The sequence below is a fragment of the Tauraco erythrolophus genome, chromosome 9 (genome assembly GCF_009769465.1).
Source record: "Tauraco erythrolophus isolate bTauEry1 chromosome 9, bTauEry1.pri, whole genome shotgun sequence".
Classification (NCBI taxonomy): domain Eukaryota; kingdom Metazoa; phylum Chordata; class Aves; order Musophagiformes; family Musophagidae; genus Tauraco; species Tauraco erythrolophus.
This window is the reverse complement of record NC_141473.1, coordinates 30,679,496-30,707,294: the sequence shown is the minus strand read 5'-3', so window position 1 is coordinate 30,707,294 and position 27,799 is coordinate 30,679,496. Positions and strand designations below refer to the sequence as shown.

The 27,799-nt window shown below is 43.6% G+C and overlaps 1 protein-coding gene across 1 annotated transcript in view; it reads right to left on the bottom strand.

Moving 5' to 3' along the window:
- CDHR1 (cadherin related family member 1) overlaps positions 1-27,320 on the bottom strand; it is a 47,749-nt gene extending 20,429 nt beyond the window's left edge. Inside the window, exons 1-11 of the mRNA XM_009992985.2 lie at positions 27,260-27,320; positions 26,407-26,502; positions 17,297-17,442; positions 16,397-16,447; positions 14,975-15,064; positions 14,391-14,477; positions 12,552-12,668; positions 10,736-10,879; positions 7,809-7,887; positions 4,790-4,890; positions 2,850-3,053 (exon numbers count right to left, since the gene is read on the bottom strand). Coding sequence (XP_009991287.2) covers positions 2,850-3,053; positions 4,790-4,890; positions 7,809-7,887; positions 10,736-10,879; positions 12,552-12,668; positions 14,391-14,477; positions 14,975-15,064; positions 16,397-16,447; positions 17,297-17,442; positions 26,407-26,502; positions 27,260-27,320 — 1,176 coding nt within the window. The remainder of the gene's footprint in view (positions 1-2,849; positions 3,054-4,789; positions 4,891-7,808; positions 7,888-10,735; positions 10,880-12,551; positions 12,669-14,390; positions 14,478-14,974; positions 15,065-16,396; positions 16,448-17,296; positions 17,443-26,406; positions 26,503-27,259) is intronic.
- Positions 27,321-27,799: the final 479 nt, after the last annotated feature.

Here is a 27,799-nt window from a genome sequence, read left to right as displayed (position 1 = left end):
CCCTCTGCTCTCCATCCCCCGGGCAAGAGACTGCTAAGAAGCTTAGTTGCATAATCCCTCCAGCCCTGGTCACAAGACGGACACAGCTTTTCTTAAAATAGATTGACAAGCTTGGTTATTCTTTCAGTCATAATGGAAAAACCCTGCAGCAGGACTGGCTAAGAGAGGGACTCTTGTGGCAAGTGACCTTGGGCTTCGTGCCACACACTGTGAGCTAGTGCAGGTGACAGAGATGACACCACGCGCACATTGGCAGGCAAGTCCTGCCTCCTCCCGGTTCCTGCCAAGGAAAGACAACTGCACTGCCCAAGACAGGACAGCGGACCCCTCAAAAACCCAGCCTGTGTCCTAAGAGCTCACGGCCTGGGGTGATGATGCAGAGCCACAAAGACAGGCAGTTTCCAAAGAAAGGGGGCACTCTACAGTTTGCACTGACTGGGTTAAGCTAGCCCAGAACTACAGCTCCTAAACCTTTTGGAAGCTGAGGCACTCAGGAGGGGAGAGGAGCTCCGCTTGTGCGGGATAAAATACGACACACATTTGACAGCTCCAGGTGAAGTGACAAGCCGAATCCTGTAGTATAGATAAACCCTGTAACCAGAGAGGACATGGGAAGCAGCAGTATCTAGAAGGTTGACACAACTTGTGTGCAAGTTGGGAGAGCCAGAGCCAGATGGACACACCGATTCTTTTAAACCAAACGGGAGCATGGAAGAGAAAAGATGAAATGGGGATTCTCATACTTCTGCCTTACAGGGTAGGCGTGAAAACGAGCTGAGCCCATTTAACCAACTCCCTGCGTTCATCAGTTTCTGAAACAATGTCACAGTTACACTGTGACGACCAGCCAGACTGACTGCCTGGCTGGTGCCACGTTCTCTCTCTAGCATGAATCTTGAGATGAAGAATTTCTAATAAGAATTCTCAAACAGGATAACTCTACTTTCAGCTGTATCCTTGGAGGGCTTGTTATGAGCAGTTCTTGCTGCAACCCTAGCTCGTGTCAAGAGGAAAAGTATTCAGCAGTAGTCCTCCAAGAGAAACAGAATGATCTTGGATCCAAACTCACTGGTTGTTTAGTCGTACAAACCCCCACAGCTACAGACATGACAACGGGCTCTCCTTTGCTGAGTAGTAGAGCCAAATACACAAAGTCAGAGCTGCTGGACTATGGAAAATAGTACTGATGGGGAAAGTGAACTGTTTGACCATATAAAGTCCTCTGCACTTGGGACCATACATGACTGGAGGGACGGTGGCACGGGGCCAGGAGAGAACTGCCTTCCTCCAGTGGCTGAGTGATTTCTGAAAAGTGATGTCCACTGAACCCAGATCTGCTTGGAGCAAGCCATGCTGTGCAAGCCTCCAAGCAGACAGACATGGGACATGGGAATATGACTGAAGGAACAACAGGACTGAGCCCTAAGCTGTGTCTGTCACATGAACAGGGCTGGAGGAGAAATTTCTGCGTGATGTTCTTGCAAGTAAAGATGGCGTTTCCATCAAACTGTAGGCTTAAACCAGTCCCTGCCCACAGCTTCCTCCTCTACACCTGTACCATCCACTCCCCAAAAGAAAGTGTCACTAACGGCTGTGACAGAAACAGATATATATTTCAGATATATAATTTTCTCCTCTATATAGTCCTCTTGTCCACAAGGCAAAACATTGCATTCTGTGCCTTAAAAGAAAAGCAACCCAACATCTCTAGAGTGATATCTTACACTGTGCTAGGAAGCTTCTTGAGAAATCTATACAGTGTATTTAGCAATGTTTTCTGCTTATTTTATAGTCTAACTTGCAGTCTGAATATTTTGTCAGCCTACGTATGAGCCATATATATTTTGCCTCTAAAGAGAAGAGATGAGTTTTGTTTCTTTCCTTCCACAGCAACATCCCCCGTGACAGCAGCAGGACGGACGCAGCACTGCTTTGAAAGCAGCCCTTTATCTGCTTGCTGCAGAGCAGCGGGAGGGAGGGGGAAGAAGCAAGTGGGTTTGATAGAGTACAATACAGTCAAAACAGCACAATCCTGAGCACCGTTATGTAAGAGAACTCTTGCCAACAGTAATACAGTTCTCATGCATTAAGCTTTTCTCTTGTCACTACCTAACCTCAGGCTAACTCAGACGGATGCCATTCATACAGTATTTAGCTTAGGGATCCCTATAGCAACCATCACCATAGTATCTACGGGCATCACAGGTCAGTTAGATAGCAGGCTGAGATGGACGGAGTCTTCTTTGCTTTTCCTTTATCTGGTTAGAGTTAGTTTGGCTCTGGCATGATTTTTAAGATCAGATAAAAATATCAATCCGGTGGGAATGATTTATCAAAGCATGCACTGCAGACTCTGGCTGTAAGATAAGGGCCAGAAAGATAATATATTGTAATAAAACCAATGTAAGAGTATGGACTGTATTGTTTCCAGCAGGGACTGAGAAAACGCAGACAGTAATTGCACTTGAAGCCTACCAAAGTGATTGGAAACTCTAAGTACATCTCCAAAGAAAGTACATTCTCGGACATCACACTGACAACAACTGAATGTAACCAGTAGTCAGGGGAAGTTCATAAGGACTGTTCAAATTTAGTTGCCACAAGAACTGGGCTGCAGCTTCAGGAGCACCCTTCTCATCAACATAACAGTATATGACAGACTAAGCATACTTCTGGGTCCAGACTCTCTGCAGTAATGGACCCTACAAGTACTTTGTCTGCCCTAGGCTTTTGGGGAGTGCAGGTGAAATAGTTGAGTTCCTAAAATGACATTTCCCCATCTGACAGCTCTTTCTAGTTTTTGGGAAAATAAAGCAGGAAAACTGAAATTCCACATAGTTTCCATTTACCTGATCTGAATCATTGACTGTAATCTTCAGTCCTCTCAAGATTTCACCTTCTGGGGGATGCTCGTACATGGTCAGTTCAAATCTGTTCTGGGGACCGTTTTCTCCGTAGAACGTTGGTGGATGGTTGTTGAGGTCGACCACCCGTATAGTCACCATGGCAAAAGCATATACTGAGACGTCACCTTCCTGACTGACTTCTGATGCCTGCAGCAGGCAGGAGAGAGAGAAGAATGATGAGGGTATACCCTCTTTCCTCAGTTCTATGTTCAGGTATTGTTCTGCATGTACAAATCACCCTAACACACTAACTTGTACGAAGATTCACAGCCCTGTATTTCTCTAGAAATCTCAGTTCATTTCACACTGAGGTTTACGATGATTAGAAGATTATGGTAATAAACCAGTCCCAATAAAACCTCAGTGAAAAAATTCTCGTCCTCATTTTGTGAGCTTGGTAACTCACTCTACATGAAAACAGTTCTCTAAAGACAGATAATCTAGTAGAGGCAAGATAATTGCTTGCCTAAAGTGTTGACAGAGTAGAAAAGGAAGACAATTTTTAAATTTGCTGTGGTACCACAGGTAGTTCATTTTGACATTGCTGCAAGGACTGCAGCCTTGAAAACTGTGAAAAAAACCCTGTACTTATGGTATTTAGGCAAATATTTGAAAAAGAAAAATGATACACTTTTTTTTTTTTTGACATTTAGTTTCTGATTTACAATTCTGCTTTGCTGTCTAGACAAGCTTAATTTAAACCAGATATAATTTGGACAGATAAGCAAACTTAGTTGGCATTTTTCTGAACTGGAAGATCAAAACTGTCTGTGTTTCAACAATTCCAATATGCAGCCTGATTCACTGGATTGAATGTAAGACATTTCTCCTGTCAGGACAGAAACTCTGGCTGGTGGTTTTGTAACAAAACAGCTATCTCTAACATCCTTTTTTGCTCAAAGGGCTCAAACCCAAAAGCACTAGAGGCTGCTAAATTTCTCTGAAGATGCTAGTCTGGTAACTGAGGTCCCTGTCACTACCTACACGGGGTAATACAGCACCCTTTTGGTTCCTCAGGCAGATTTTGTAGCCTGCACGAGCTCCAGGTTGCCACAAATATAGTTAGGAGATCAGAAAAGCTTGCAAGGGCTTAACTAATCCTGTATCTGAGAGGTGCTAGCAGACTACAGTAAACCAGAGAGATTAGGGGAAGAGATGGTGTTGGGAACTCTATGATCTCCCAGGTTCAGAAAGCTGCTTGGACCCACTAGCAAGTAAGGGCCCTTGGGGATGCTACACAGGTTCTAGCAGTGTGCAAGGTGACAAAGCTGCCTTTAGACGATATCATCCTCACCATGAAAAACTCTAGTGGTTGTAATATGCATTTGCTGAAGAAAACTGATACAGTCTTCACAATTTAACTCCACATTTTGAAACTCTTGGTCTTTCGAAACTGCATAAAATAACGCAGCCTGTCACACTGATACTAGTTCATCAAGGCGTTAGCATGTATTTGTATGTGGCTGATCAACGCTTCAGGAGTAGATCTGATATGACATGGCATCATCTACCCCAGTCCTATTGCTAATCATAGATATGACAGTTATCTATCTCATCACATAGAGGTTACAAGACATTAATTCCCAGTTTGGCAATAAAATATGAAAACACAGATAAAGCTATCTACCTATTGTACACGATGTTGATTCTCTAGACTCAGATGAAATTAGAACAAGATGACTTCATTTAAAAGAAGTAACCTGAGACACTAAGTATTCCAAGGAACAAAAGTAGTCTGTTGTGGTTTTTACTATCTGGCACTCTACTCAAATACAGGAGGTAGTTTCTAAAACAGGTAAGTCAGGTATAAATTGAGATATTTTTGACAATTGTGTACTCATGGCATTTAAGATCAACGGTCCTCAAATGGCTACAGAATGTACCTGAACTTTTAGTTCATAAACTTCTTTCTTGAGCTGATTTGGGCTTTTTATAACAGAAATGGCTCCAGTTGTGTTGCTGATTTCAAATGAACCTTCACTTCCTGCAATAAAACCAAGATGCTTTAGTTACATGCCACACTTTTTTTTTGTCAACAAGCATGAGCAATCAACCATACATTTCATTAAGCATATCTTTGTCCATATGTGCATTCATTTCAAAAATGAAGCATTTCTATGGCTGGTCACAGTGAGATAGAAACACGGATGAGGGCCAAAAAGGGTTTCCTCCCCCAGGAATGGCTCAGTGGAGCTCTGCCCCTATGGGCAGCTGCCCTCACTTTCCTCTTCCCACCCTGGTCAGGTTTCCTTCAAGCCTCAACAACCAGGCATGCAAATTTGATATTTGTTTCTATTATGCTGTCTTCTTTATATGCTGGTTTAGACAAAAATAGACATTCCTTATTTTAATTAGCAAAGGCATAATTAAGTCTCTGAGAAACAAGAACATTTCTCTCACTAATATCAGCTAAGGTGAGAAGTCTGACAATCTGTCTGAAAGAAACATAGTCACTCTTTCTGCAGATGGCATCTCTGGAGAAGCATCTCCTGGCCTTAGACATCCAGTTGTTAAAAAACTCTCAGCCTCTTGCAAGGCTGTCCTGAACAAAAAGGGATTTTGGAGGATCTGGTGTAAATCCCAGGATTTTTGCCTCAAGGCAGAGCCTGACACAGGCAGGACAGGGCTGCAGGCTGACTTTCCTATTGCTGATCTAACTTCCATTGATCCAAACAGAAGATCAGTTACAGGGTGGCAACCCCTTGAGACCTGCTGAGTTTGCGCTGAAGCAAACACCAGCTTGCAGAGAGGCAGCAGTGTCTCATCACAGTGTCTGCACCCATCTCACAGGCACGGCCAAAAGCAGGCTGGTGCCCAGGGAAGGGATCAGCCGGCAGCTCAGGGGACCCTGTCCTGCTCTGCCAGGGGGCTATGGGCACCCCTGCCTGCTGCCTCATGTACAGTATTGGCTACAACCTACACTTTGTGGCAGAGCCTATCATTGAAAGGAAAAGAGGAAAACCCTTACCATGAAGGAGATCAAGCCTTCAGAAGTAAAGGATGATAACCCGAAAGTCCCATCATTTTTCTTTTTCTCTAACTCAATTTCAATGCTGATTTTTAAACCTATAGAATCCTGTTTTGCTAATACCTGCAATAACTGCAACTTCATTAAAGTACACTAGACACAACATTGAACAGATATCGACTCATACAATGGTCAATTATTGAGATACATTTGCCTGGAAAGTACATCCTGACTGAGAAGAAGCTTAAGTCAATAGTGGTTTCAAGCCACCGTACTTCATGTCATTGTCTAGTTATCACAGGGGAATTGGTAACTCAGAGTACATAGCATTATGTGTGTTCCTTTGTACAGCATGATCAGAGGACTGGAGTATTTTCTAAAATATTTTCTAAAAGTACCCCACACTCTCTAGATAAAGAATGCTTATAAAGAATAAATAATTTTCCATTTGCTGTTAGTATTTTCTTGCCTTTTGACAACCCAGTCTGCAAGTATTGGAATAATGGCTTGTCACGAGTAACGCCAGCGTCTGCGGTGCAGGGATAGAGACCTGTTCTAATCTTTTGGTTTCTATACACTTCTTCAACTTTCTATGCACTAAAAGCAAATTCACTTCCCCTCTTTTCTATTTCATGCTAACAAAATCCTGTGTCGATGTGCATAAGGAAAGCCTGCTCTCCATTAAGTCATATTTTGTGCTCCTTACTTGTCATCTCCTCCCATCTTCATTTTCCACTCTTTCCCAATCACTTACCTTTTTTATCCCATAGCACTTTTTTGGTCCTCCTCTATTTTCTTTGCGAATTTAATATCTTTCCTCATTAATCCTATTTCTCTTTGACATTTTCCCTGGTTCATCTGCCTTTGCTTATTCTCCTTACTCAATTTCTCCCTTGTCTAGCATATTTCATCCCACTTATTTGTTTTACTCCTCGTTCTCCAACTTTCTTTCTACCTTTTCTCATTTTCCATCTATTCTCTTCTGCAACCTTTTTTTCTCAATGGTTTTACCTTTCTTTTATCTTCTTCTATCTACTCTCTCGCATTGAGGAGAAGGAACCTCAGCATGGGTCCCATCCCACGTCAAGGCGAAACCTCAATTGCAACCTTCTCTCTCTGTCCTCTCTAGACCTCGCTGTTCAGATCATGTAACACAGCAGAGAACTTACTACATAGCTCTGCAACTACATATTAGATCTATCTCATGAAATTTTAGAATCTCTCACACCTGGCAATTGAGGTGCCCAGTTGCCATGGAAGTCTTGTTTTGGAGGAAGAGAGAACTAAACAAAACTAAAGTTGTAGCTTGGAGTTTAGTTGAGCTAAGTTGTTAACTTCACCAGCTAATGAATCACCAATTCAGCTAAGTCTCACATTTATGCTATTAAAAGACGTGTGACAGACACTCTCAGAATAGCTGATGAAAAGCATTAATCTTCTGATAATGCCTACTTTCTTCCAGTGCAGTGTACAGCCAGTGTCTCTTCACTGATAAATATAATTTCTTCCAAGAAACCAGAGGTTTGACCGTTTAGCCACTTTAATAACAATATTAATAAAAATATCCCTCTAAATACCATGTCTGGGTCTCCCAATGCGTTCTCTCGCGTCCCACATTACGTGATAGAGATGCTCAGTAGCAGCAAATGCATCTCCCTTTACACTTCCTGAAATGACAAGCAGGCTACTGATGCCTAACAAATCAGCAACGTTAACAACTCCAAGTGTAGTTCTGTGAAGCAGATATTAAAACTCAGTGAATCGTATTTTGGCTGTTCTCGGGCAGACAGGGCCCTGGAGTTGTTTGAGGTACCTGACGTTTTTTCATGAGAGTTTATCTCAGCTTTATTAAACTCTAGCATATCCCGTCCTAATTTAATGTCAGATCTAGTTTTGACTGCCCTTTGGATTTCATACAAGACAAGTCTGCTCACCGTTCACAATGCAGTAATGAATACTGTTAGGCTTTCCTCTGTCTCCATCAAGAGCAACAACAGTAAGGACCTCAGAGCCCTGGGGAGAAATGGGAAATCACAGTCTGTGTGCTGAGACCAAAAAGCAGTGAAATTGCAACCATGTATTAATAAGCTGAACTTCTGTAAGTCTTTCTGCAGTGAGGTGTGATGGGGAGAGCGAGTACTTCTTCTGCTTGTGCTCTATCGGGAACACAGCAAGGGCCACTGATTCCCAGTCAGAAAAAAACAGCACTTGGCTTTGCAGAGCAGGAGCTGAACGCTGCTCCTTGGACCAACTCTGTGTTGTTCATGCATCCATAGCTGTAGTTTTTCCCGGTGGTGTTGCAGCCCATGCACCACCGCACCTCCATACAAAGTGGGGACACCCCATCCCTTCTCGCTCCCTGTGGACCCACAGTGTGACCTGCCCTCACCGGCCTGCTGCCAGCACCATGCCGCCACCTGCATCCACGGCACAGCATCCTGCTTTGGTGCAGCGCCCTTTTCTCCTTTTTTTCCCAGATCAGCTTTGGGCAAGCACCAGTGGACCTGGAGGAGCACTGCGCTGCTCCCCAGGCTGCTCTCTGCCTGCTGCTGCAGCAGTGCTGACGGGTGTGGAGCCATGGGTGCCTCAGCACCAGGGGCCAGTCGGCTGCAGGAGCAGTGGGAGGCTGTGGCCAGGGACACCCGCCTTGAGCCACAGACTTGGGCAGAGAATCTGGCATAAGTGATCGGAGACCTGAGGTTTAGTCTGGGTCACGACCAAGATGCCCTCTGGTAGCTGCTGTGTAGGCTCCTGCGTGTGGAGACACAGGCAGCTGCTGAGGAGTCATCAGGTCATTTTGGTCCTACCTACCTAAGTTCAGACAGGCAGCAGAAGCAAGCAGAGGATCACAAAGCAACTTGGCCTTCAGAACATACAGGGCATAAAATTGTGATGAAAATTATAGTGATTTAACTCTCCTTAAACTGCCACTGTTTTTCCTTCTATGCAAGTAACATGGCCGTGGGCCATATGTATGGAACTTGTGTACTGGAAACCATTCGCTCGTGTGACTACTTCTGTCAGCTCAGAGGGATGGTGACTGTCAGCATTAAAAAGCTCACCCCAGCGGCAAAGAGCTGTGCAGTTTAGGCCTTGGAACTGGAGTGTTAACTGTTTGGGGCTGCAAAAACAGGGAACACTGAAGCAACTGTCAGTTAATCACACATGGCAACAAAGAACATTTTCATGACAACCCTCCAGTGAATGTTTCAAACAAGACCCAGGTTCTGTTAGAGCAACTGTAAATACAGAACTGTATTTATTATCATTCATGCTGGAAGCTGCAATAAAATCTGCCTACTGGGCAAAATGCAGTGCAGTCCCTTTGAAGGTGACAGAGTACTTGTAAATCCTGACAAGTCCACCGAGGAGAAAAGAAGCAAGTTTACAAAATTAACACCAAACGTGTAAACAATGCTAAAATCAGCTAGTGCATCTCTCTCTGTGGAGTTCATTCGAATAGCAAAACTCACACTGGGAAGGACCAATTCGTGCTTCCATCATTATCATATCATAATAGTGTAAGTTATGAGCTCAGGCTGGATGTAATTAACATTTAATGACTTCCTTTTCCATGGTAAACACTAACTCCTGTGTGCACCTGATAGTTACTTCAAGATCTATACATAACTATGCAGAATAAATCAATGTACATAATATCATTCATTCGAAACGTCTGCGAAGCACACGCACGTTACTTCTCCGCCCTGCTGAAATGTGACAGCCTATGCACCAAACTGCCATGTACAGTCACGTGCAAGGGCTGCAGCGCACATTGGAGTTCTGCACAGACAGTAAAGACACAATCTTTCCTGGAACTCAAGGGAAGATCAGGTGAACAGTGTGCAGTCACAGTGCCAAAGAGATCAATGGTCTAACGTTGGGTAATTTCATAAGTAAATACCATTTCTCATCCTATGCATGAAGAAAATTTTAATTAAATCTTATGCATGAGGGTGAATGCTGATCCATACGAGGTATCATGCCACTACTTAGATGTAGAGAAAATTCATTAGTTTGTAACTTCAAGAATAATACGTGGCTGAAAGCATCGTGGTAGATACAATAAACTAATTTGCTAAGCTGTATACTCCCTTTTAAGCAAATCTGCCATTAGGCATTTCTGAGGTGCTGGCACACCCAGGAGCTCGGGGTACTCCTTGGATTCTTTGTCCACGATAGTTACGATGTGGTATCTTCAGGAGCAGACACATGCCAACAAATGCAGTGTCCCCACTTGTAAGTGGTTCTCCTAAGTATGTTCCTGCTTGCTTGATAATCTGGTGGGGTTTAGGTCTGGGAGGACTTCCTGGCCCATCCTGCCTATCTAGCCACCACTCAGCAGAAAGTATCCTGCATTTTGGGGATGTCAGGATTGCTTCTCCCCAGGTTATGTCCATGGGACAGCACAGAGTCTAGTGTGTCTGGGCATAAGTTCTCCTCATATCTTGCACAACCAGCTGTTGGTACCAGACTGATCAGCTAGAAAATAAAAGCACCGCGATAGCAAGGAAGCACACGAAGGTTTCTAGCGTGATCTGTTCAGGTGAGGTAACTGGCAACCTGCCTAAGCCTTCAGCCAAGTGCCTCTGCAGGTCTTGGCTACAGAAGAACTCTTAGCCACTGTCTGGGCAGAATCCTTTTTGACTTTAATGATAGCAACAGGGAGCCTTGCACGGCAAGTTTTTAACAAATGTAACTAAGAACAAGTTTGAGATTTGGTCAGCTCATTTCACCTAGGAGTCAGACCAGAGTTTAGGTTCCAGTTTCCAGTAAAGCCTGTGCTAGAAACTATAGGGCCATCTTGACTGAGAGGTGAAAGATTGCACTTGTTCTCCTACAAGCGAAAACCAGTACTTACTGCGAGTGTGTCCTCATAGACGTATCCATAGTAGGGAGTCCCAATGAACATGGGAGGAGTGTCCTGAACATCCTCCACATTGACAGTAACGGTTGTTGTGGCTGAAAACACTTTGTTGTCTCCCCTGAGCTTCCCACCACCATCCTAGAAGAGAAGTCATGGTCAGATCCCTCTGCTGAAACATATCTGCATATCAGCTTATGGCATCGCATACACCTCATGAGCCTTCAGAAGCACAGCCCCAGGGAACCCTTCTCGCTCTCAACACACAGATTAATCTCTGCTGCCCTATTCCCTTCCCTTTTCCATTTGTCCTGCTCCCTCTCTGATTAGGAAGACAGCTTGCAGTGTCTCAGAAGTAATTTCTTATATTAAAAGTGGTTGTGCCAATATATGCAGTTAAACATGATCATTTATCAACAACACAGAGGACAGGGAATTCAAGATTTTGTGGAGAAAAAAGAATGCTAGAAACTGATGCAAAAGGTTAGTGACTAAGGTCTACAGCTTTTCATCCTGCACGCAGTCTTGTCATAAAAACAAGACAACGCGCAGAAGCGAGGTGGTCCATTTCTAGGGGGAAACGAAACAATGCACATGATCAAAGTCTCCCAGGGACTCTTCCATGATAAAGTGAAAACACGGAGGAGCTGTGCAGCCAAGAACCGTTAGATAGCCACAGTGTATAAAGGGTCTCTGGGGACCTGACTACAGTCAACTCTGTGCTACTGATACAGCAGAGCCAATCAGAAAGATGACTCGCAATTTCAGAAGCTTTTAACACCCTCAGTCCCAGAGCACCGGCTGGAGGTCAGTAGTCATGCTGGTGTAGAAGAGCATGAATCGTTCAGCATATTTGCTGTACCAATTCTAAAAATTCCATTTTTTGTAAAATATTTTTTCCTCCTTACTTCCCCAAAGGCATCATTTAAGCCAATTTTTGTTACTTCTCCTCCAATGAACCCTGGCTAAATAAATTCGTAAAAAGATCCAAAAGTTTTTCATAAAAAATGAGAAACTCAAAGTCTCCACAAGTGGCAGCAAAATCGTCCTCTTTCCACCAATGTGAGTCTGTCTGTGTGATAGGTCCCCTCAGGATCCTGAGAGACTTTACTTCGGAATCCATAAACTTTTAATGCCTGTTATGAATCCTCAGCCGTGCCGCAGGCGCGGCACTGCTGAGAATGACAGTGGTGAGAAGGGATGTGCAGCAACATTTGCAGGATTTGAATAAGCTCCTGCCACAAGGCAGCAGAGAAGTGAAAGAAAGAAACATCCAGAGATATTTCCAGAAAAGAAATCTGTCACTTGTGCTGCACGGAGGTCCAGCTGTGCCCGGTGTCTTCCTGCGGCTAACGATGGCTAACCGCGCTGCCTGCCTGCCCAGGGATTGCCCTTGTTGTGGCAGGGCCGTGCCCTGGGCAGCACCGGGCAGCCCTGGGCACCTGCATTTGCCCAAAGGTTGGTGTTTCTCGAAGCCAGGGCTACATACACTAACCCTTCACTGCTGGGTGACTCTCAAAACACACAGGTGACTCTGCAATCGGGCTCACTATCCTGGGGCCTGAGCGAAAGGTGGGAAACTCACTGCCAAACGTCTCTAGACATTGTTCAGCAGCAGATGCCAGTCACCCTTCCTCCCTCACTTTTCCATGATACCCCCCAAACCTCCAGATGTTACAGAGGGAGTGACTCTGCTGCCTCAATGTTATGTGTCATGATTCAGTAGCCCTTTAAGTCACACTCCTATTTGAACTAATTATTCCTACTCAAATACAGCCCCCACCTCCTCTAGTTTCAGATAAAAGCTTTATACCTTGGCTACAACAATGACAAAATGTGTTCTTGATTTCTCATAGTCCAGGGTGACCCCTGTTTTGATGCGCAGGACACCGCTGTGACGGTCTATTGTAAACTTATTAGCATGGATGTTCTAGAAGAAAAGAAGAAACAGTGAGAGATTACAGGTATGAAAATAAGATTGCTGTAGGGGTTCATCTTTTATTTCATCTGCTAAGGGAAAAGACTAGAATAATGATACGGTTTCAGTGAATAATGTATTTGATGAATTTCACCTCTGTGTGTTTATGAACAATTCATGAACCAACCACAAGCCTCTCATTATTCAGAATAAATCAGTTACCTACAACATAGACTTTTTAAATCTTTTAGTATTTTATTGTGAAATCTTAAACTTTGGTTAACGTAGTTCATTGCATGGAAAGAGGAAGGGAGGGTTCACACAAAAAAAGATGAGGGGAAAAGGAAGAAGAAAAAAGGTGTTATTTGTTAGTGTTTCAAAGTTCTACTGGCTTAAAAAAAAAAAGCAGAAAGTTTGCACACGTAAATTATTGGCAATAGAGTGGTGTTTTGGAGAATTTTGCAGTATACAAATAAAACCTAAAAGACATCTCGTTTCCAAAAAGGCCTAGAAAATGTCTCCCTCCCTTCTTCTGGACTGGAGATATTTATAAACAGACCTCCAGTTGGGTATCCCTAAACAAAGGTCACTGCCGGATAATCTTGGCCTTTTCAGTAGGTGTCACCATCTGCCTACATCAGACTTTCGGAGAGTTTTTTTTTTTTTCTGTGCAACTTGAGAATTCCCAGAGATCATGCCAAAAGACATGGTAACATTTTTTTCAACAAATACACATATTTAGTAACCTTTTTGCCACACAAACATATCAACTACACATGGAAGTTTGAAATTGCCGTTCCTTGGCTTCATAGTCTATCAGTTTACTGGAAAAAGCCCTGTGCACAATTGAATCCTGCACATATTATATTTTCAATGGACCATAATTGGTGAGATCAAAACTAAATTTCAACAAGGCACTCAAGATGCTCTTTCACAGTATGCCCAAGCTCTTAACAGGATTAGCTTTAGTACTATGTAAATATCTTCTAACTTGTTTCCATATTTGTATCCAAAGTAAATATTGCAACAAATTGTTTGGGTTTGTTTTTTGTGGTTTTTTTTTTTTTTTTTTTTTGTTGTTGTTGCCTCTTGAGTAAGGAGAACTGCAGCTAATCTGGATGAAGCTACTTGTAGGAAGAAAGAATTTGAAGGATATAATGCAAAAAGTTACCCTTTGGCATGCTGAGGGTTTGTAATACAGAAATTCAGCTTTAAATATAGATCCCTTTCTGTTCTTCACCAGTGAGCAATACCTGACAGGCTGGTTTCAAGCAGGCATGGCTTTGTCAGTGAGAAGACTTGGTACCTTACATTTCACATGGTGATGCAAGTCTCAGTTATGCACCAGCCTGCTACACTGAAGTGCATATTTGGGCTTCTAGTGCATTTTGCTTTATAAAAAATGCTACTTCATGCTTTGGGAATCCCATATGCACACAAGATTACAAGTTAGGCTTGCTCTCCCCATTACTCCAAAGAAAGGGCAAGTAAAAGCCCTGCTGTGAGGAGTCCTGCTGGCAAGCACAGGAGTGACAGTGGCAACTCCAGCTCCTCCTTCTGCCTGCTTGCAATAGGACAATATCCGTTTTGCCAATGCTTGTTTTCTTGTGCATGGTACAAAATTGGTCCTATAGACACCAGCAACAGGTTCAGCCCTCCACATATTTTTTTAACCTGATTTCTGAAGTCTCAGTTAATGAGAGATGATTTTTGTAGGTACAGGTAATATCTTACCTGCAAGAAATAGGTGATACTTCCTCCAGAACCTGTGTCTTTGTCCACTGCCTCAATCTTAAAGATACTGCTGCCGGAGGGAGCATTCTATGACCAGAAAGAGTTACCAGAATCACACAGAAGTGGAAAACCAGGTGAGTCAGAAGAAATGAAAAATGAGCATGTAAGGAGACAGAAAGAAAGTGATGGTAGGAAAAATACATATGCATTGAGGAAACTAAAGAGCGGAAAGAAAAGAGAGATTAAAAATAAAGGAAACTGGAGAAGAACAAAAAGGAAGAAAAACTTTTTGGAATAAAAACGACAGGAAATCTCAGATAAGACAGAGCACATCCTATTCCCACTGAAGTCAATCGAAAAAAACTCCCAATGACTCACATCTTGGGGCTTACCCACAAAACAGCACCTTAAGTACCTACAGACTTAATCCCTAAGTCTGCAGTGAATATTAAGTATCTACCCAAACTCTAAAACAAAAGAATGCAAGTTAGTCTTGCACATTTTGTTATTTTACTGAAAACATACTAGCTCTTCTTTACATCCTATTGAAATATACTTCTAGTATGCAAAGGAAATTCACCAACCTCCGGGACTTGGACTATGTAAGGTGTATTGATGAACTCCGGGCTCTCATCATTAGCATCCATTACAAGTATCCTGACTTTTTCAGAGACCTGGAGTAGAATATGAAGAACATATTATGACTCAAGCTGATTTTCAACATGTACCTGTTCATTTGTCTACTAAGGTGTAGTCAAAGGCAATGAAAAATTATGTTGTAATGGAATAACTTTGCACTACCAAAGCTGAGCACACAAAAGAAAATAAAGAATATCCCATAATCAAAAGAATTTGATTTGTGGAGAACACCCAGATATCTCCAAACTAAACAAAGACTCTCAGAGTACTTTATAAATTACAGATTTGGGATGATTTTCAAAAGCCTTTCTTCTTCTTGATGGCATTAAAGATACCATGATTTATTTTATGAGAATACGTAAAAGACTAAAAGTTGGTACCTGACAGCCAAGAGCATTCATGAATGCCTCATTTGATATTATGATACTAAGTTAATAGCATGCATAATTTGGATGTACAAATGCACACTGCTAATATGCAACAATCTATCTTTAACAAAATACATATTCTCTTTCTAAAAATACAGACACAAACATATTTGACCAACAAAACTTCCCAGTTGTTTGCAAGCAGACATGTGGATGTGACCCCATTATTTCCTGTTCACAGAGGTTGCCAGGGCAGTTGTGCCTGTAGGACGCTGGCACCTCCCAAACATTTGTTGTAGTAATCTCAATTCATTTGTTTGAGATGAGGAAGAGTTCTTCTATCTTGTGGATAGTAAGAGAGTCCCACTTTTATGGCCCCTCTAGTAATGAAGCTCAGGTCCTCAGGTCCTATTGGCAGGCTAATTTCCTGACTGTGACGGCATCTGTCCGTAAACTGAAAATGCCAAGGAAATCTGTAGAACTAGGACTGGATGCTTGTGCAATGCCTCAGATAAGTCCTTAATGCTTAGACGTGATCAAAGCTCTACAGCAGACAAGAAAACCAGCACCATCTTAGCCTAAATAGATCTTCTTAATGTCATGCTAGAGAAACATCGCAGGGTGGAGGGACAGTCAGCTCTCTGGTGTCCAACACTAGTTCCTATAAAGCCATTCCTATAAAGTTCTCCAAAAAGCCTCCTCTTAGGTATGAATCTTACTGAGCTGACAGTGAAACTTTATAAAAAACTGCTGTAATTTTGCAGGCCACTAAATCAGTCTTTCAGCTCACACTACACTGTAATTATCCTCAAATAGCTGAGCAAGGAGCTGGAGTGAGACCTGAGTTACTAGGAGTTCAGTGGCTCTTGAAACAGGAGGTAAGACTCTAACGAGTTTATGTTTTATGATAAAATGAGACAGTCCCTGTAAGGTACTTTAATAGGAGGATGTATGGGGGGACAGACAGCTTGACAAGCCACAGTATAATTAAATACTTACTGTACTCAGCCCATCTGAAATACTAACGATAACTTCAATCTCATCTTCCTTCTGTAAGCCAAGAAAATTCCTTTGTTAGAGAAATGGTGTTTGACTTGATTGGAAAAGGGATGGCAAATTTCAATATGTCTCAGTAGGCAGAGAAAAGTAACAACTAATACCACAAATCAATCACAGCAGAGGCTAGGAAGACGCCGCAGAGGCTCCACCAGCGAGGCTCCTTGAACTTTCTGTGGCTACTGTCAAAAGACAGTTGGTCTGGGAATCCTTGTTGTCCTGTAAAGTGCTAGTGAAAATGAGTCATCTTTTTAACAAAACACTCCCTAAAAAGGCACTATTGGTCCAAAATTCTTCTGTCTCAGCATACAGTATTTTGAAGAGTTTACTGAGTACTACGTACCCTTCCCTGTGAAGGACACATGAAGGGTTCAGTGCCGGTGTTCCCAGAAAAAGGCTGCCTTTAGGCCACTACTGCTGGGAACATGTTTAACCCATGTGGTTACACAGGGGCTAAGGGACTATAAAGTAACTAGAGAAGTGTCCTGGAACACTGCCTGCACAAATCCCTACTTCCTCCTAATGACAGGAGAGTCCTCATCTGAGGATCAGAGGACTGGAACTGCCCCTGAACTCTTCATGGGGTGCAGGTCAGGGAAGACAGGAATAAAGAATAAACTTCTCTTTTGGAAAAAGCTGGACAGACAGCTGCCAAAAAAGAATTGATAGCAGTGTCAGTGGCGCAAGTCAACTGGAAAACAACGCAAAGGGTGAAGTGTAGTGTCTCAGCATCGCAAAGTATGTTTCAGGGACAAACAAGTTGTCCTTGTCCCTCAAAGCCACAGATTGAATTAAACTGAAGGAAATTCCAGGAGCACATGGAGCGGTGCTATTTCACTGTACCTCTCTGTCGAGCTCCTCGATCAGCGTAACGTTGCCAAGGTTCTTGTCAACAGAAAAGTAGCGTCTTGATCCAGCTTCGTAGGCCAGGCCGTACGTCACGGGATCTCCCTCTGGGTCAGTTCCATTCAGAGTGTACACATGAGTACCTGAAAAATTGGCATTCAACGGCATTTCACTCAGGTTACTTCAATCAGGGAACATTTCACTGGTCTGTTCCTTAGGAACTTAGCTTCCCTGTGGCAGGCAAAGCTTTTGTGACTCAAACCCACTTACTGGGAAATATGGATAAGTAGTCGAGGGAGGTGATTCTGCCCCTCTACTCTGCTCTCCTGAGACCCCACCTGCAGTACTGCATTCAGCTCTGGCGTCCCCAACGCAAGAAGGTCATGGGGCTGTTGGACTAGGTCCAGAAGAAGACTAGCTTTGACTAACCTGATCTAGAGCAAGGTGTCCCTGCCTATGGCAGGGGGCTTGGAACTAGGTCATCTTTGAGGTCCCTTCCAACCCAAACCATTCTATGATTCTATCAATAGTCCTGATGGATTGCCATTTTTTAGTCTACTGGTTAAACTAAGTTTTATCAGTGCTGGTTTCTCCTGCTTCAGGCCCTTTCCTGTGGAACCGCACCTAGATCAATACTGTTCCCACCATAGCGTTTACATAGATGACAATCTCTTGACTAACTCTCAGCCCAAGTAAGTCAGAAGTGATGCTGTTGTACGAGTGGGTGACAATCTCAAAAGGCCCTTGCACACTTCTGCTCTACGGGAACAATGAAATTCTGAGCGAGCAGGCAGAAGATCCGGCAGCTGAAGGCAGCACTCCCACAGCACCGGACCCAGGCTCTGAAGCTCAGGAGATGCAAAGACGTTTGCAGACTTTTCCACTTTGAGCAATAACAGATGAAAAAGTCTTCTTTCCTACTTTGCTCCCCCTCATTAGCTCCCTCTCATTAAATTCTCTACTTAACACACCCACTCAAGCTCATACCAATGAATAAATTCTCTAAACTCATCAATGTATTTCTTTTACAAGCTGGGGAAAGAGAGATTGTTATTTCTATTTTTAAACATTTGAGAAGCTGTTGCCAGTTTTTCCAGTAAACTGACTTTGTTTATCAGAAGTGACACTTCCTGGGGGAGTTATAACACCCACATTTCAAAACATGGTGAGGGTTTATTAGCATTATTTTTAAACTTACATGTCTGTCATTCTACTGCGCATTAGTATCTTCATCCAAATAACTTCAAGCACTTTACAAATATCAGTTTACTGAAATATAAAACACTGGTGTTGTTTCCTTCCAATCCACTGCGCCTTGAGTAAGTTACCCGAGATACCCAAGTTGCAGAGGTTTGGAACAGAAACTCTGCTTTACATCTAACAAAGTTCTCTGCACTGGAAATACTGCAGTCAAGTGACTCCCTGGTTAGTGGTGAGTTTTGCTTGTGAATGGCACACAAAGATATGATGGGAGGATCCCTGCTGAGAAAGTCAGCATAAAGTAAAGAAAGAACATTTTTAAAGGGAATCCAGAAGACTCCAGTTTTAAGCTACTCTGGCCCTGAGTTTGAGAAATTTTTAATTCTATACTTAAAAGTAATAACCTTTTTCTCACATCCTCTCTGCAGTGGCAGTGGAGTTTTTCTCTGACCAGATCCATAAGCTTCTGTTTAACTCTAGAGCTGCGGTTGAGGTCCTGCTCACAGCACTGACAGGTAAGCTTCTCGAATGTTTCCTCGGTTTTGCAATGCTTTTGCTCCTCATTTGCTTACTTCTTGGCATGCAAAGTGTGAAGTAAACCCGTCAGTGGGCTTAATGGACATGCAACGTCCAGGCACCAGTGGTGATACTTAGAAAACATGGCTGTCTTCTTTGCATAGTAGTAGATTATGCCAAGCCATGTGGGATCTGTGCTCACTTGTGAGCAAACTCTCTTATAATAATTACCAGGGCAATATTTGGGCAACTTTATACAGAAAAACGTTTACACTGCAAAAACCAATGGGCCCACAGGAGCACAAACAACAGACCCTGCTACGAGCTGGTTCAGCCAGACAACAGATAGCCAAGATTTGCAAAACAGGTTCACAGAACTACAAAATACTTTCCACATTTTTCTGGGACTTTTCCCACAAAACAGAGTAGAATCTAACAACACACCTGTAATTGAAATCCCCAAAAATCATTAGGGAAAGACAATGAGTGGTATGATGAGATACTTCTCTGATTGTAACAACTGTGTAAGTACAAAGAAATGCAAGGAGAGAAATAAACTGAGGCTGGTATAAAACAGCATCCTGAAAGGACACCTGCATCCTGATGTAGCTGTCTACGTAAGAGACAGAAATTTGAACACCGCTGAAGGTTCTGCAGCACCAGCACTGACTGCATATATCCTTGTTTTTCAAAAGCTTTGTCTTAATATCACAGCTGGGGCTGAACGGAGAATTCAGGTGTCGATTGTCAGCATTATCAATACAGTGCTTTCTTTCAGCCTTTTTCCATCATTAAACGTTTTTACTTCATAGTTTCTTTTCTGCCCTTCTTTGCTTTTCCTGTCCCTTCCACGTTATATACCACTGGCTGACCTGCCTGTTTCTGGCTCGTGCAGATGTCTGCAGCAGCTGCTGGGCAGCGCTGCCTGTGCGGTAACGAAAGAGGATGGACACCATGGCCCATGTTTCGGGTCTCCTGCAGCCTGCAGGTGACAACCAGGCACACAGGCTGGGGCTGCCCCGAACTATCCATGCTGGTAGCAGGTGAAATGCAAACCCCTCCTCAGGGATCACAGGGCATGTGCTAGAGAAGAACAGACTGTGGAAGTTTAGGTGAATACATTGGCACCTGGGCTCGTTATTCCAATCTTACAATCTCTCCTACATTTTCTAGGAATTTTCTTATAAGGAAAACGGGAATTTTCTTGCTGCTAAATGTGAGAAGAAACATTGATATTGGTACAGATTGAGATTACTGAGGGTTCTGAGCAAGTAATGAAGGACATCATTGATCTTTACATTGGACTGTTTCCTTCCTAGCAAAGGTGATACTTCATTTTTCATAATACAAGACACTTGTGTGCCTTTTAAATTGGATTGTGGATCAAAGTTTCTTTTCTAGCTCATTATAATTCCTAATTTTGTCTGAATTGTAATTTCACTGCACAATGCTCTCCATATCATTAACGCCCTGGGAACACTTCCCAGGACAGTGTTAATGCCAATTAAAAATCTCTCAATATGCTGCCTCCACTTGCTGAAAAGGAAATAAATGAAAAAAACAGCTAAAATCTTATCAGTGAGTACCAAGTCAACAGCCTCTGCCTGTCAGAAAGATATAGGAATAGAAGAATCTTTACCCAGGGATATTGCAAATGCTGTGTCAAGGCCACGGCTGGAAGAACGGGATGCTCTGAGCACCTGGGAGATGTTGCAGCAGGCTGGGACAGAGAAGTCCTGGGGAGCTGCATGCTGCTCCCTGCTACATCTGCTTCCCAGGAGCCACGTCAAGCTTTCTGTCCATTTTCCTCTTCCATCTTAAAAGTCATTTGCTATTTGCTCCTGTCACTTAGGCTGGATGAAGCCCATGATGCCGTTGCTCCATTATACTACTTAAATTTATTCACAGCCATCCTCTATCCATGTGCTCTGGGGCTGGTTTTGCCCATGCACTGAAGGTACGTGTTCCCTCTCTGCTGTGTGACACTCAGCAATCAAATTCCCTCCCTGCCAAGTTAAACAAGCCAAGCACATTTTGGACTCATGCTTAGTCCCCCCGTTGTCCTTTGTCACCACAGCTGACATCTGTTAACAAGACGCTGAGAGGGACATCCATGGCCATGCTCCCAGGACAGGGCAATTCTGTTCCTGATGTCACAGCAAGGACCATCTCGCTTGGGGTCACACGCCTGCTCTCCACCTGTCTCAGCCAAAGGCCCATTTCCCCACCAGGAAAGGTGATGGACAGTCAACACAAAGCCTACAGATGGCTGGTTTACACTCCAAGCTCACCCTAAGCAAAGGGGAACTCAGGCTCTTAGAAGATATGGACCATACACCAAGACCACCTCAAAAACGATTCCTTTCTCATTCTCTACCAGCCACTGCTCCTTCCTGAGCACTCCCAGGTGACTCCTGCTCCCTCCCTGCACCCCGTGCTGGCTGCCAAGGTGGAGACACAGCCAGCACCGGCAGCCCAAAATCCACCGCTGCTACAGCAGCAGCTAGAACAGACCCCACAGCTGCAAGCACCTGTGGTGGGGACAGGGGGTATGGTAAAGCACGGGGACAGGGGGGTATGGCGGCAAGCACTGAGCACAGGGTCCAAAAGACCACCCCATGGACACCAGCAATGTGTCCCTGCAGCACCCACAGCAACCAGCTCCAAGGAGAAGCCATCTGAGGGCAATTTTCTGATGTATCTGCCTTTCTGTTACAAGAATAAAAACAAAAGCGAGGGCTGTAACACCTACGAATCCTCCGCACATCTCTGTGCAGCGCTCTGCTTTGCGGGGGGCTCTGTTTTGTGCAGCGTTAGCTCTGCTGCAACGATGCAGAAGGCAGGCTGTGTTTAACAGTTTTGTTCTGGTAGCTCCTGGCTCTCCTAGGGGAGAAATTTTAGTTTGTGCATAAAGTTGAATATTTTTGCACCTTCAAAAATGTAGCCTTTCTGGAGTCATCTGAATGCGAGGTCTCAGTGATTCTCTAGATTTCAAGACACAGCTGGGGCTCAATTATCCATGTCTGTGCCCCTTCTAGTCAGGAAGGAATTATCATTTAAAAATTAAGTGTGTTAATTCTTTCATTTGGATATTTTTTATGACAAGGAGGTCTGGAAATAAACTGTAGGCAGAAAAAAATTCCTTGTGGGTTCAGCTACTATGTTGGTGAAGGATGAAATACAGAAACAAATACAGAGATGAGAGATGGCAGAGTGCCAGGGTGGGATCGCTGAGCACTGAAGGAAGGACCAGGAAACACATTAGTAGGGACTCTCATTGGTTCAGGGAGCATCTGTTGGATCAGGGTGATAGAAACAGAGGAGGAATGATGGGTACCAGAGGGGACAAAAGGGTTCTCCATAGCCAGCTGTGAACAATGGGAAGAAACGAGACCATGAGTGTATAGAAGCAACAGGGGAAGCTTGAAGGATGGAGGGACCTAAAGCAGTAGGTAGCTGGCAGCTGTAGCTTTGATCAAAGAACTGCCCCTGCAAACTGGCTTTTGATGGAGGGGAGTGCATACCTGGGGACATGGGGAAAAGCAGAAAGGAAAAACGTAAGGACGAGAGGCACACAAAGATCTCTCTTAGGCATCCTCAGTATGCTTTGATCCCTTGCTGTGCAGCTGTTCTCAGTCCCACTCTGTCCCCACTATGAGGGCTTACAGGGATTAATGAGGTAAGATGAAACAAACAACCTGAAATAGCATCCCACACATGCCTTAAGACCTTGATTAGGAGCACACGTACATTTTGTATGTACACAGGCGACTCTTTGCAAAGAGCTAATCACCCACTTGCCCTGCCAAACAGCCACAGAAATTGCAACTGTGATTTCAGCTCATAACTTTACCCATTCTATTTAAATCCAGCACTGGAAGGGGCTGCTGTTCTGGCCCTTCTGACCTCGAGGGGTCTCATGCTCTGCAGCAGTAAGTGGGATCTGGGAATCTGCAGACACTTTCAAGATTTCACACAGAAATAGTATTTGCTGGTCTAATGATAACTTATGTCACAATGTATGCAACTTGGTAGACCACAACTGTCTGTAAGCAAGCAAAATTGCACAAGGGAGAAGAAGGTCAAGTTAAGGATGATATGAGCATGGTAATGTGATTTTCTTGACTTGATACATTTGTGCAGCTGCAGCAATGCAATTTCTCTTTCTACAGTCACACAGAAGATCAATTGTCTCCTTTCAGTGCTTCAAAATGTTGCATGTCCCTTGCCTACAGATGCCTGGGAATATAACTAACACACACCACTTTGCCACCTGCTTGTAAACTCAGGGGGGCCAAAGACTGTGAAATTCCTAGTGGTTTATTAAAACTGCTGTCCATGGCATTGCTCAGACCACACACTGGCTGCTGCCAAGAAAAGCATCCTGCCTATGACTCCAAATTTTACATAAGCATAGGGAAGACCTAATGGCAATCTGCCCACTTTTGCAGCACATAAGCCAGCGTGAAGCCATCCAGAATCAAACATATGGAAGTTTTAATCCCCTGTTTTGTCACTGATCATCCTGCCTAAACTGAAAGACAACGGCTAGAGTGTGGATGCTCGGGACTGCACACAGACACAGGAGATCAGACTCCTCCTCCTTCTTCTGGAGGAGATCGGGGCAGAGGGATGAAGAGTAATAGCCTCTGTGGTGCCGGACCCATCACTGGGACCACGGAAAAGGCCCAGCCTGATAGCCACTTAGCATGGGCAGTGTGTGAGCCCTCACTGAACTCTGGCATGAAGCTCTGACCATGTTCTGATGCGAATGCTGGTCCTCTCGCCCTGTGCAAAGCTGAATGCACGCCCAGCACTACAGCACCGAAGTGCCGGGGTCATTTGTGCCCTCCCCTGGGACACTTTCTGCCAAGACATCCCCAAGAAGTGGCCATGCTGACGTGAGCAGCGGGCAGCAGCAGCAGTTTGCATTGAGCAAACCCCAAGCAGCCATGTCCCAAGAGAACTTCCCAAAGCGCTATCAGAAGAGAGAACCCTGCAGTACGCACAGCTTTTAGTCAAGGTGTTCTGGGAATTAGCCCCAAGAAGCACTGGCAGCTGCGTGGCAAGGCTACCACATTTGGACTTCTCAAAAGTAAGGTCTTACCTCCTTTTCCAAGGGTTTCTCTAGGCCCTTTGCAAAAGCCTAAACTCTACACTTCCTAACCTTTCACCTCAGAGAAATGCTTTTGGTGGCATCTTTGGAGCTTTAAGTCAGCAGCTGCTTCTCTCTTATCTTTTAAGGCACGTTTATACAGCAAATTAGAAGTACAAGCCAGCCAAGGTAAACATATGTAAACCCATCCAGGATGAAGCCAGCAAGCATGAGGCACAGCAGCACTGAAGACGGAGCAGCCTGAGCTCTATCACTGCTGCAGTCAAAGCATAAACTCTCCAGGGACCTCTATGCTCCTAGTCTGGTTGCTAATGTTACAAAAGCACGTGCAAAAGTCCATCATGTATTTGTCATTATTCTCATTCAGGCTAGTCACAAGAATGCTAACACAGGCTCTGATCGCTCACACCGCGGTTTCGCTGTTGAGACATGCACACTCTCCTTTTTTGCCCGCCTGGAGCCTGAGATCAGATGCACTGGGTCCCAGCGCTGGAAAATCACTGCTGTGCTTTTGCTTTGCTGCTGCAGGGATTGCTGTCATCTGAGAGAGCGTGTGGCACTGTGGTCCTGACAGGAAGGACATTTTTGGCTCTGCTGTGGCTCTGTGCCATCTTTAGCTCCCTATCTCCAGGTAAGTGGCAGGAGGTTCCCAGCCGTGGCAGGGAGAGGGTGATGCTCTGCAAATGTCTGTGAGCTGGCACCACAGCACAGGGGCAGTCTGATGGCAGGTGAGTGGTACTGCCTGCAGTTTGGGTGGTGAAGTTGGCAGGCACCACCCCGGACAAACTGAGCCGGGTCCCATTTTGTGGCTATCTGGCATTACGAGCCTTATCTACGCTACCAGACAAGTGATGCCACTGGCTAATCTTATGCCAGCAATCAGCAAAGCTTTCTGGACTGCCAAGGCTGAGCAAGTATGGTTTCCACGTGAATCAAGGCAGAAGTACAGGAAAAATTGCAGCTCCTTGGTCTGCCCCTGGCTTTTGCAAGTGCCACTATGTTATTGTTGGCCTTCAGCTGTGGTTTCCACTTAGGTGTGACCAAGCTTATAGCAAATCCCTGCTGCATCATAAGCAAACTCTTTTTAAGTTCCTCACCTAGATGCGTCTCTTCTATGCTATGTGCTGCCTTCTCCCCCTCCTCTTCTCCGGTTGAGATGAAAAGGAGAAGTCACTGCTTCCCAGTCACCCTCTCCCCAGCCCCTAGCACGCCCGCTGTGGATCATTAACACCTTTGGGCCAGAAATTGAGACTTTGAGCAAACCCCAGGCAGCTGCTTCCCGGAGCAGTGACTGACCCCGGTCATGCTTAGAAAGGCAAAGTCGGCAGTGTCGGTCTCCCAGAGGCGGCTGTGCCCTCTGGATCCTCCCCTGACCCTGCCTCCCCCAGCTGCTTAAGCCCTGGGACAGGAAGGGTTTGGGTGCACCCCTCCACACAGCCATCTCTCTCCTCTATGCATGAGGCAGCTAATAAATGGGTGCTCTGGTACTCAATTTGCAATAGCAAAATACTTTTCTCATTTACCCTGTAAAAGCTACAGACAAACAGGAGCAAATCCTATACAAAACCTCAGTGCAATGTTCAAAGAAAAGGTGGTTTTCATCACTACAATATATTTTACATAAACTTTTTAGGAAATTATTCTTCCCCCACGGAAAATATTGATTATAAATCACCTTTTTGTTCTTATTTAATTTTTCTTGATGCAATTACAGTTACAAGAAGCATAAATAGACCTGCCTCAAAATGCTGAAAGCTGAAAAATGTATCAGTTTTTGAATTTTCAATAAAACAAAACTAAACCTTTTTTAAAAAAAATCAGTTATCTACCCAAAGCAATTTTCACTCCAAGTAGAAACATTTTCTACCATTTGTGCTGCAAACATGAAGAATGTGATAACTGTTTAAAGAAAATCATGCCTCTCACTTTTCAATGTACAGCTTGCTTTTATCAAGGCTGATAAAACTACTAGCAGCTAGGCTTTCTTCTCAAAAGCATTTACAGAATTGGTAAGAAGTCCCTCATCACCATGAATTTATTTCTGACCCTAAAGGTCTGTGAAAAGATTAGTGGACCAAGAAAAGCTAAAATTCATGTTTTAAATTACAACTACAATTCAAACATGTCATTTTAAATTGAGGCCAATTAAAAGTTTGAGAGAAAAACCGGTAAGACCACAGTACATAACAACAACCTACAACAAAATATATGTTGCTAATCAAAAGAGCAAGCAGCTCCAGTTTCACAATTTAAACACACTAATTTTAATACTGACCAACAGGTGTGTCCTCCGAAAGGCTGAGAAGTGCCATGTTCCCGTTTGTGCTTCTGGCTCCGTTATCAAAGAAATAGGGGGCATAATTTGCCTGAACTGCAATTAAAACAAAACAGAAGCCAAAGAAAAGCATTTTGTAGGTGGCAGTTATTTGGCTTGGTTACCTGACTCTCAGCAAACACGAGCTGTTTTGGGAATACTTTGAGTGTGTAACATACTCAGTTCCTGCAATGGACTTTCGGAACTCTGTCTGTACAGATGTTTTTAATAAAATTACTTCTACGTGCCACTGTGCCAGTATTCACACAGCAGCAAATAGAGAAAGTAGATGGAAAAAACCCCAAAACAACAGAAACAAAACAAGTAGCAGGATCTCTCTAGAAAATCTCAATCAGTTCCAGACAGTTTCATCACAAAATTAACCTTTTCAGCTTGCAACGACTGTACACCTCTCCCCTACTCTACACATGCAAATCTGAAACTTTCCCAGTGCCTTGGTACCTTACCTAGTATTCTAAGCACATTGTGTCTTAAATTATGCCTACTGCATGACCAATTAGCCATAATTAAATAGTTACTTACTTGCTGCCAGACAACAGCAAAGTTAAAAAAAAAAAAAAGAAACAACAAATTAGTTGTCATTCTACTGACTGACTGTTAAGAGATTCAAAATAGCCCATTTGAAACAAAACTCCAAACATGTAAACACAGAGGGTAACATTTGCACAGGGATCAGTTGCCAAGCAAAATATTTCAGGACAACCTTTTCACATCAGTAAGGATTACTACAGGATTTAAGGTTATGCTTGTATCATCCTGTATTTTTACTTAACAAAATGATTATTGTACTCACCCAGGCAAACGTGCACCAAACTGAGAAACAAGGAGGGGGTGAAATGCCTTACATGCTTCATCCCACTGAAGAAAGGGCCAATTTCTTCTCTGTTTCAAGGGCTTGATTTTTTTTCTCTCTGAAAGGTCCAGGAAAGTATCCTTCAGACCGATGTAGTGGAGAAATGTGCAAGAGGCAGTAACAGATGCTAAGATGTTAAGCGGATGACACGTCTTAATTTCTGAGGAATTTAAAGAAGCTCCTTCCTACCACCTAATTAGACCAATTGCTTTGCAGGGAGCTGTGGGACTCATTTCTGAGACAAGATTTGAGGGAATCAGTGTAACTCTCATAGGTTCTGCTGTTATTACTGTGTTTGTGCTCAACAAACATACATGTTGGAGAGAAGGTAAAGTAGAAAGTTATTTTCTTTCTGAACTCTATCTTTAATCGCTAAGCCAGTCCCCTAGTTTTGTGAGCTGAAAGAAGATGCTCTTTATTTTAGCTTGGTAATCTTGAGAAACTACAAAGGAGGAAAATCTAACATTAGCAACAAACAGT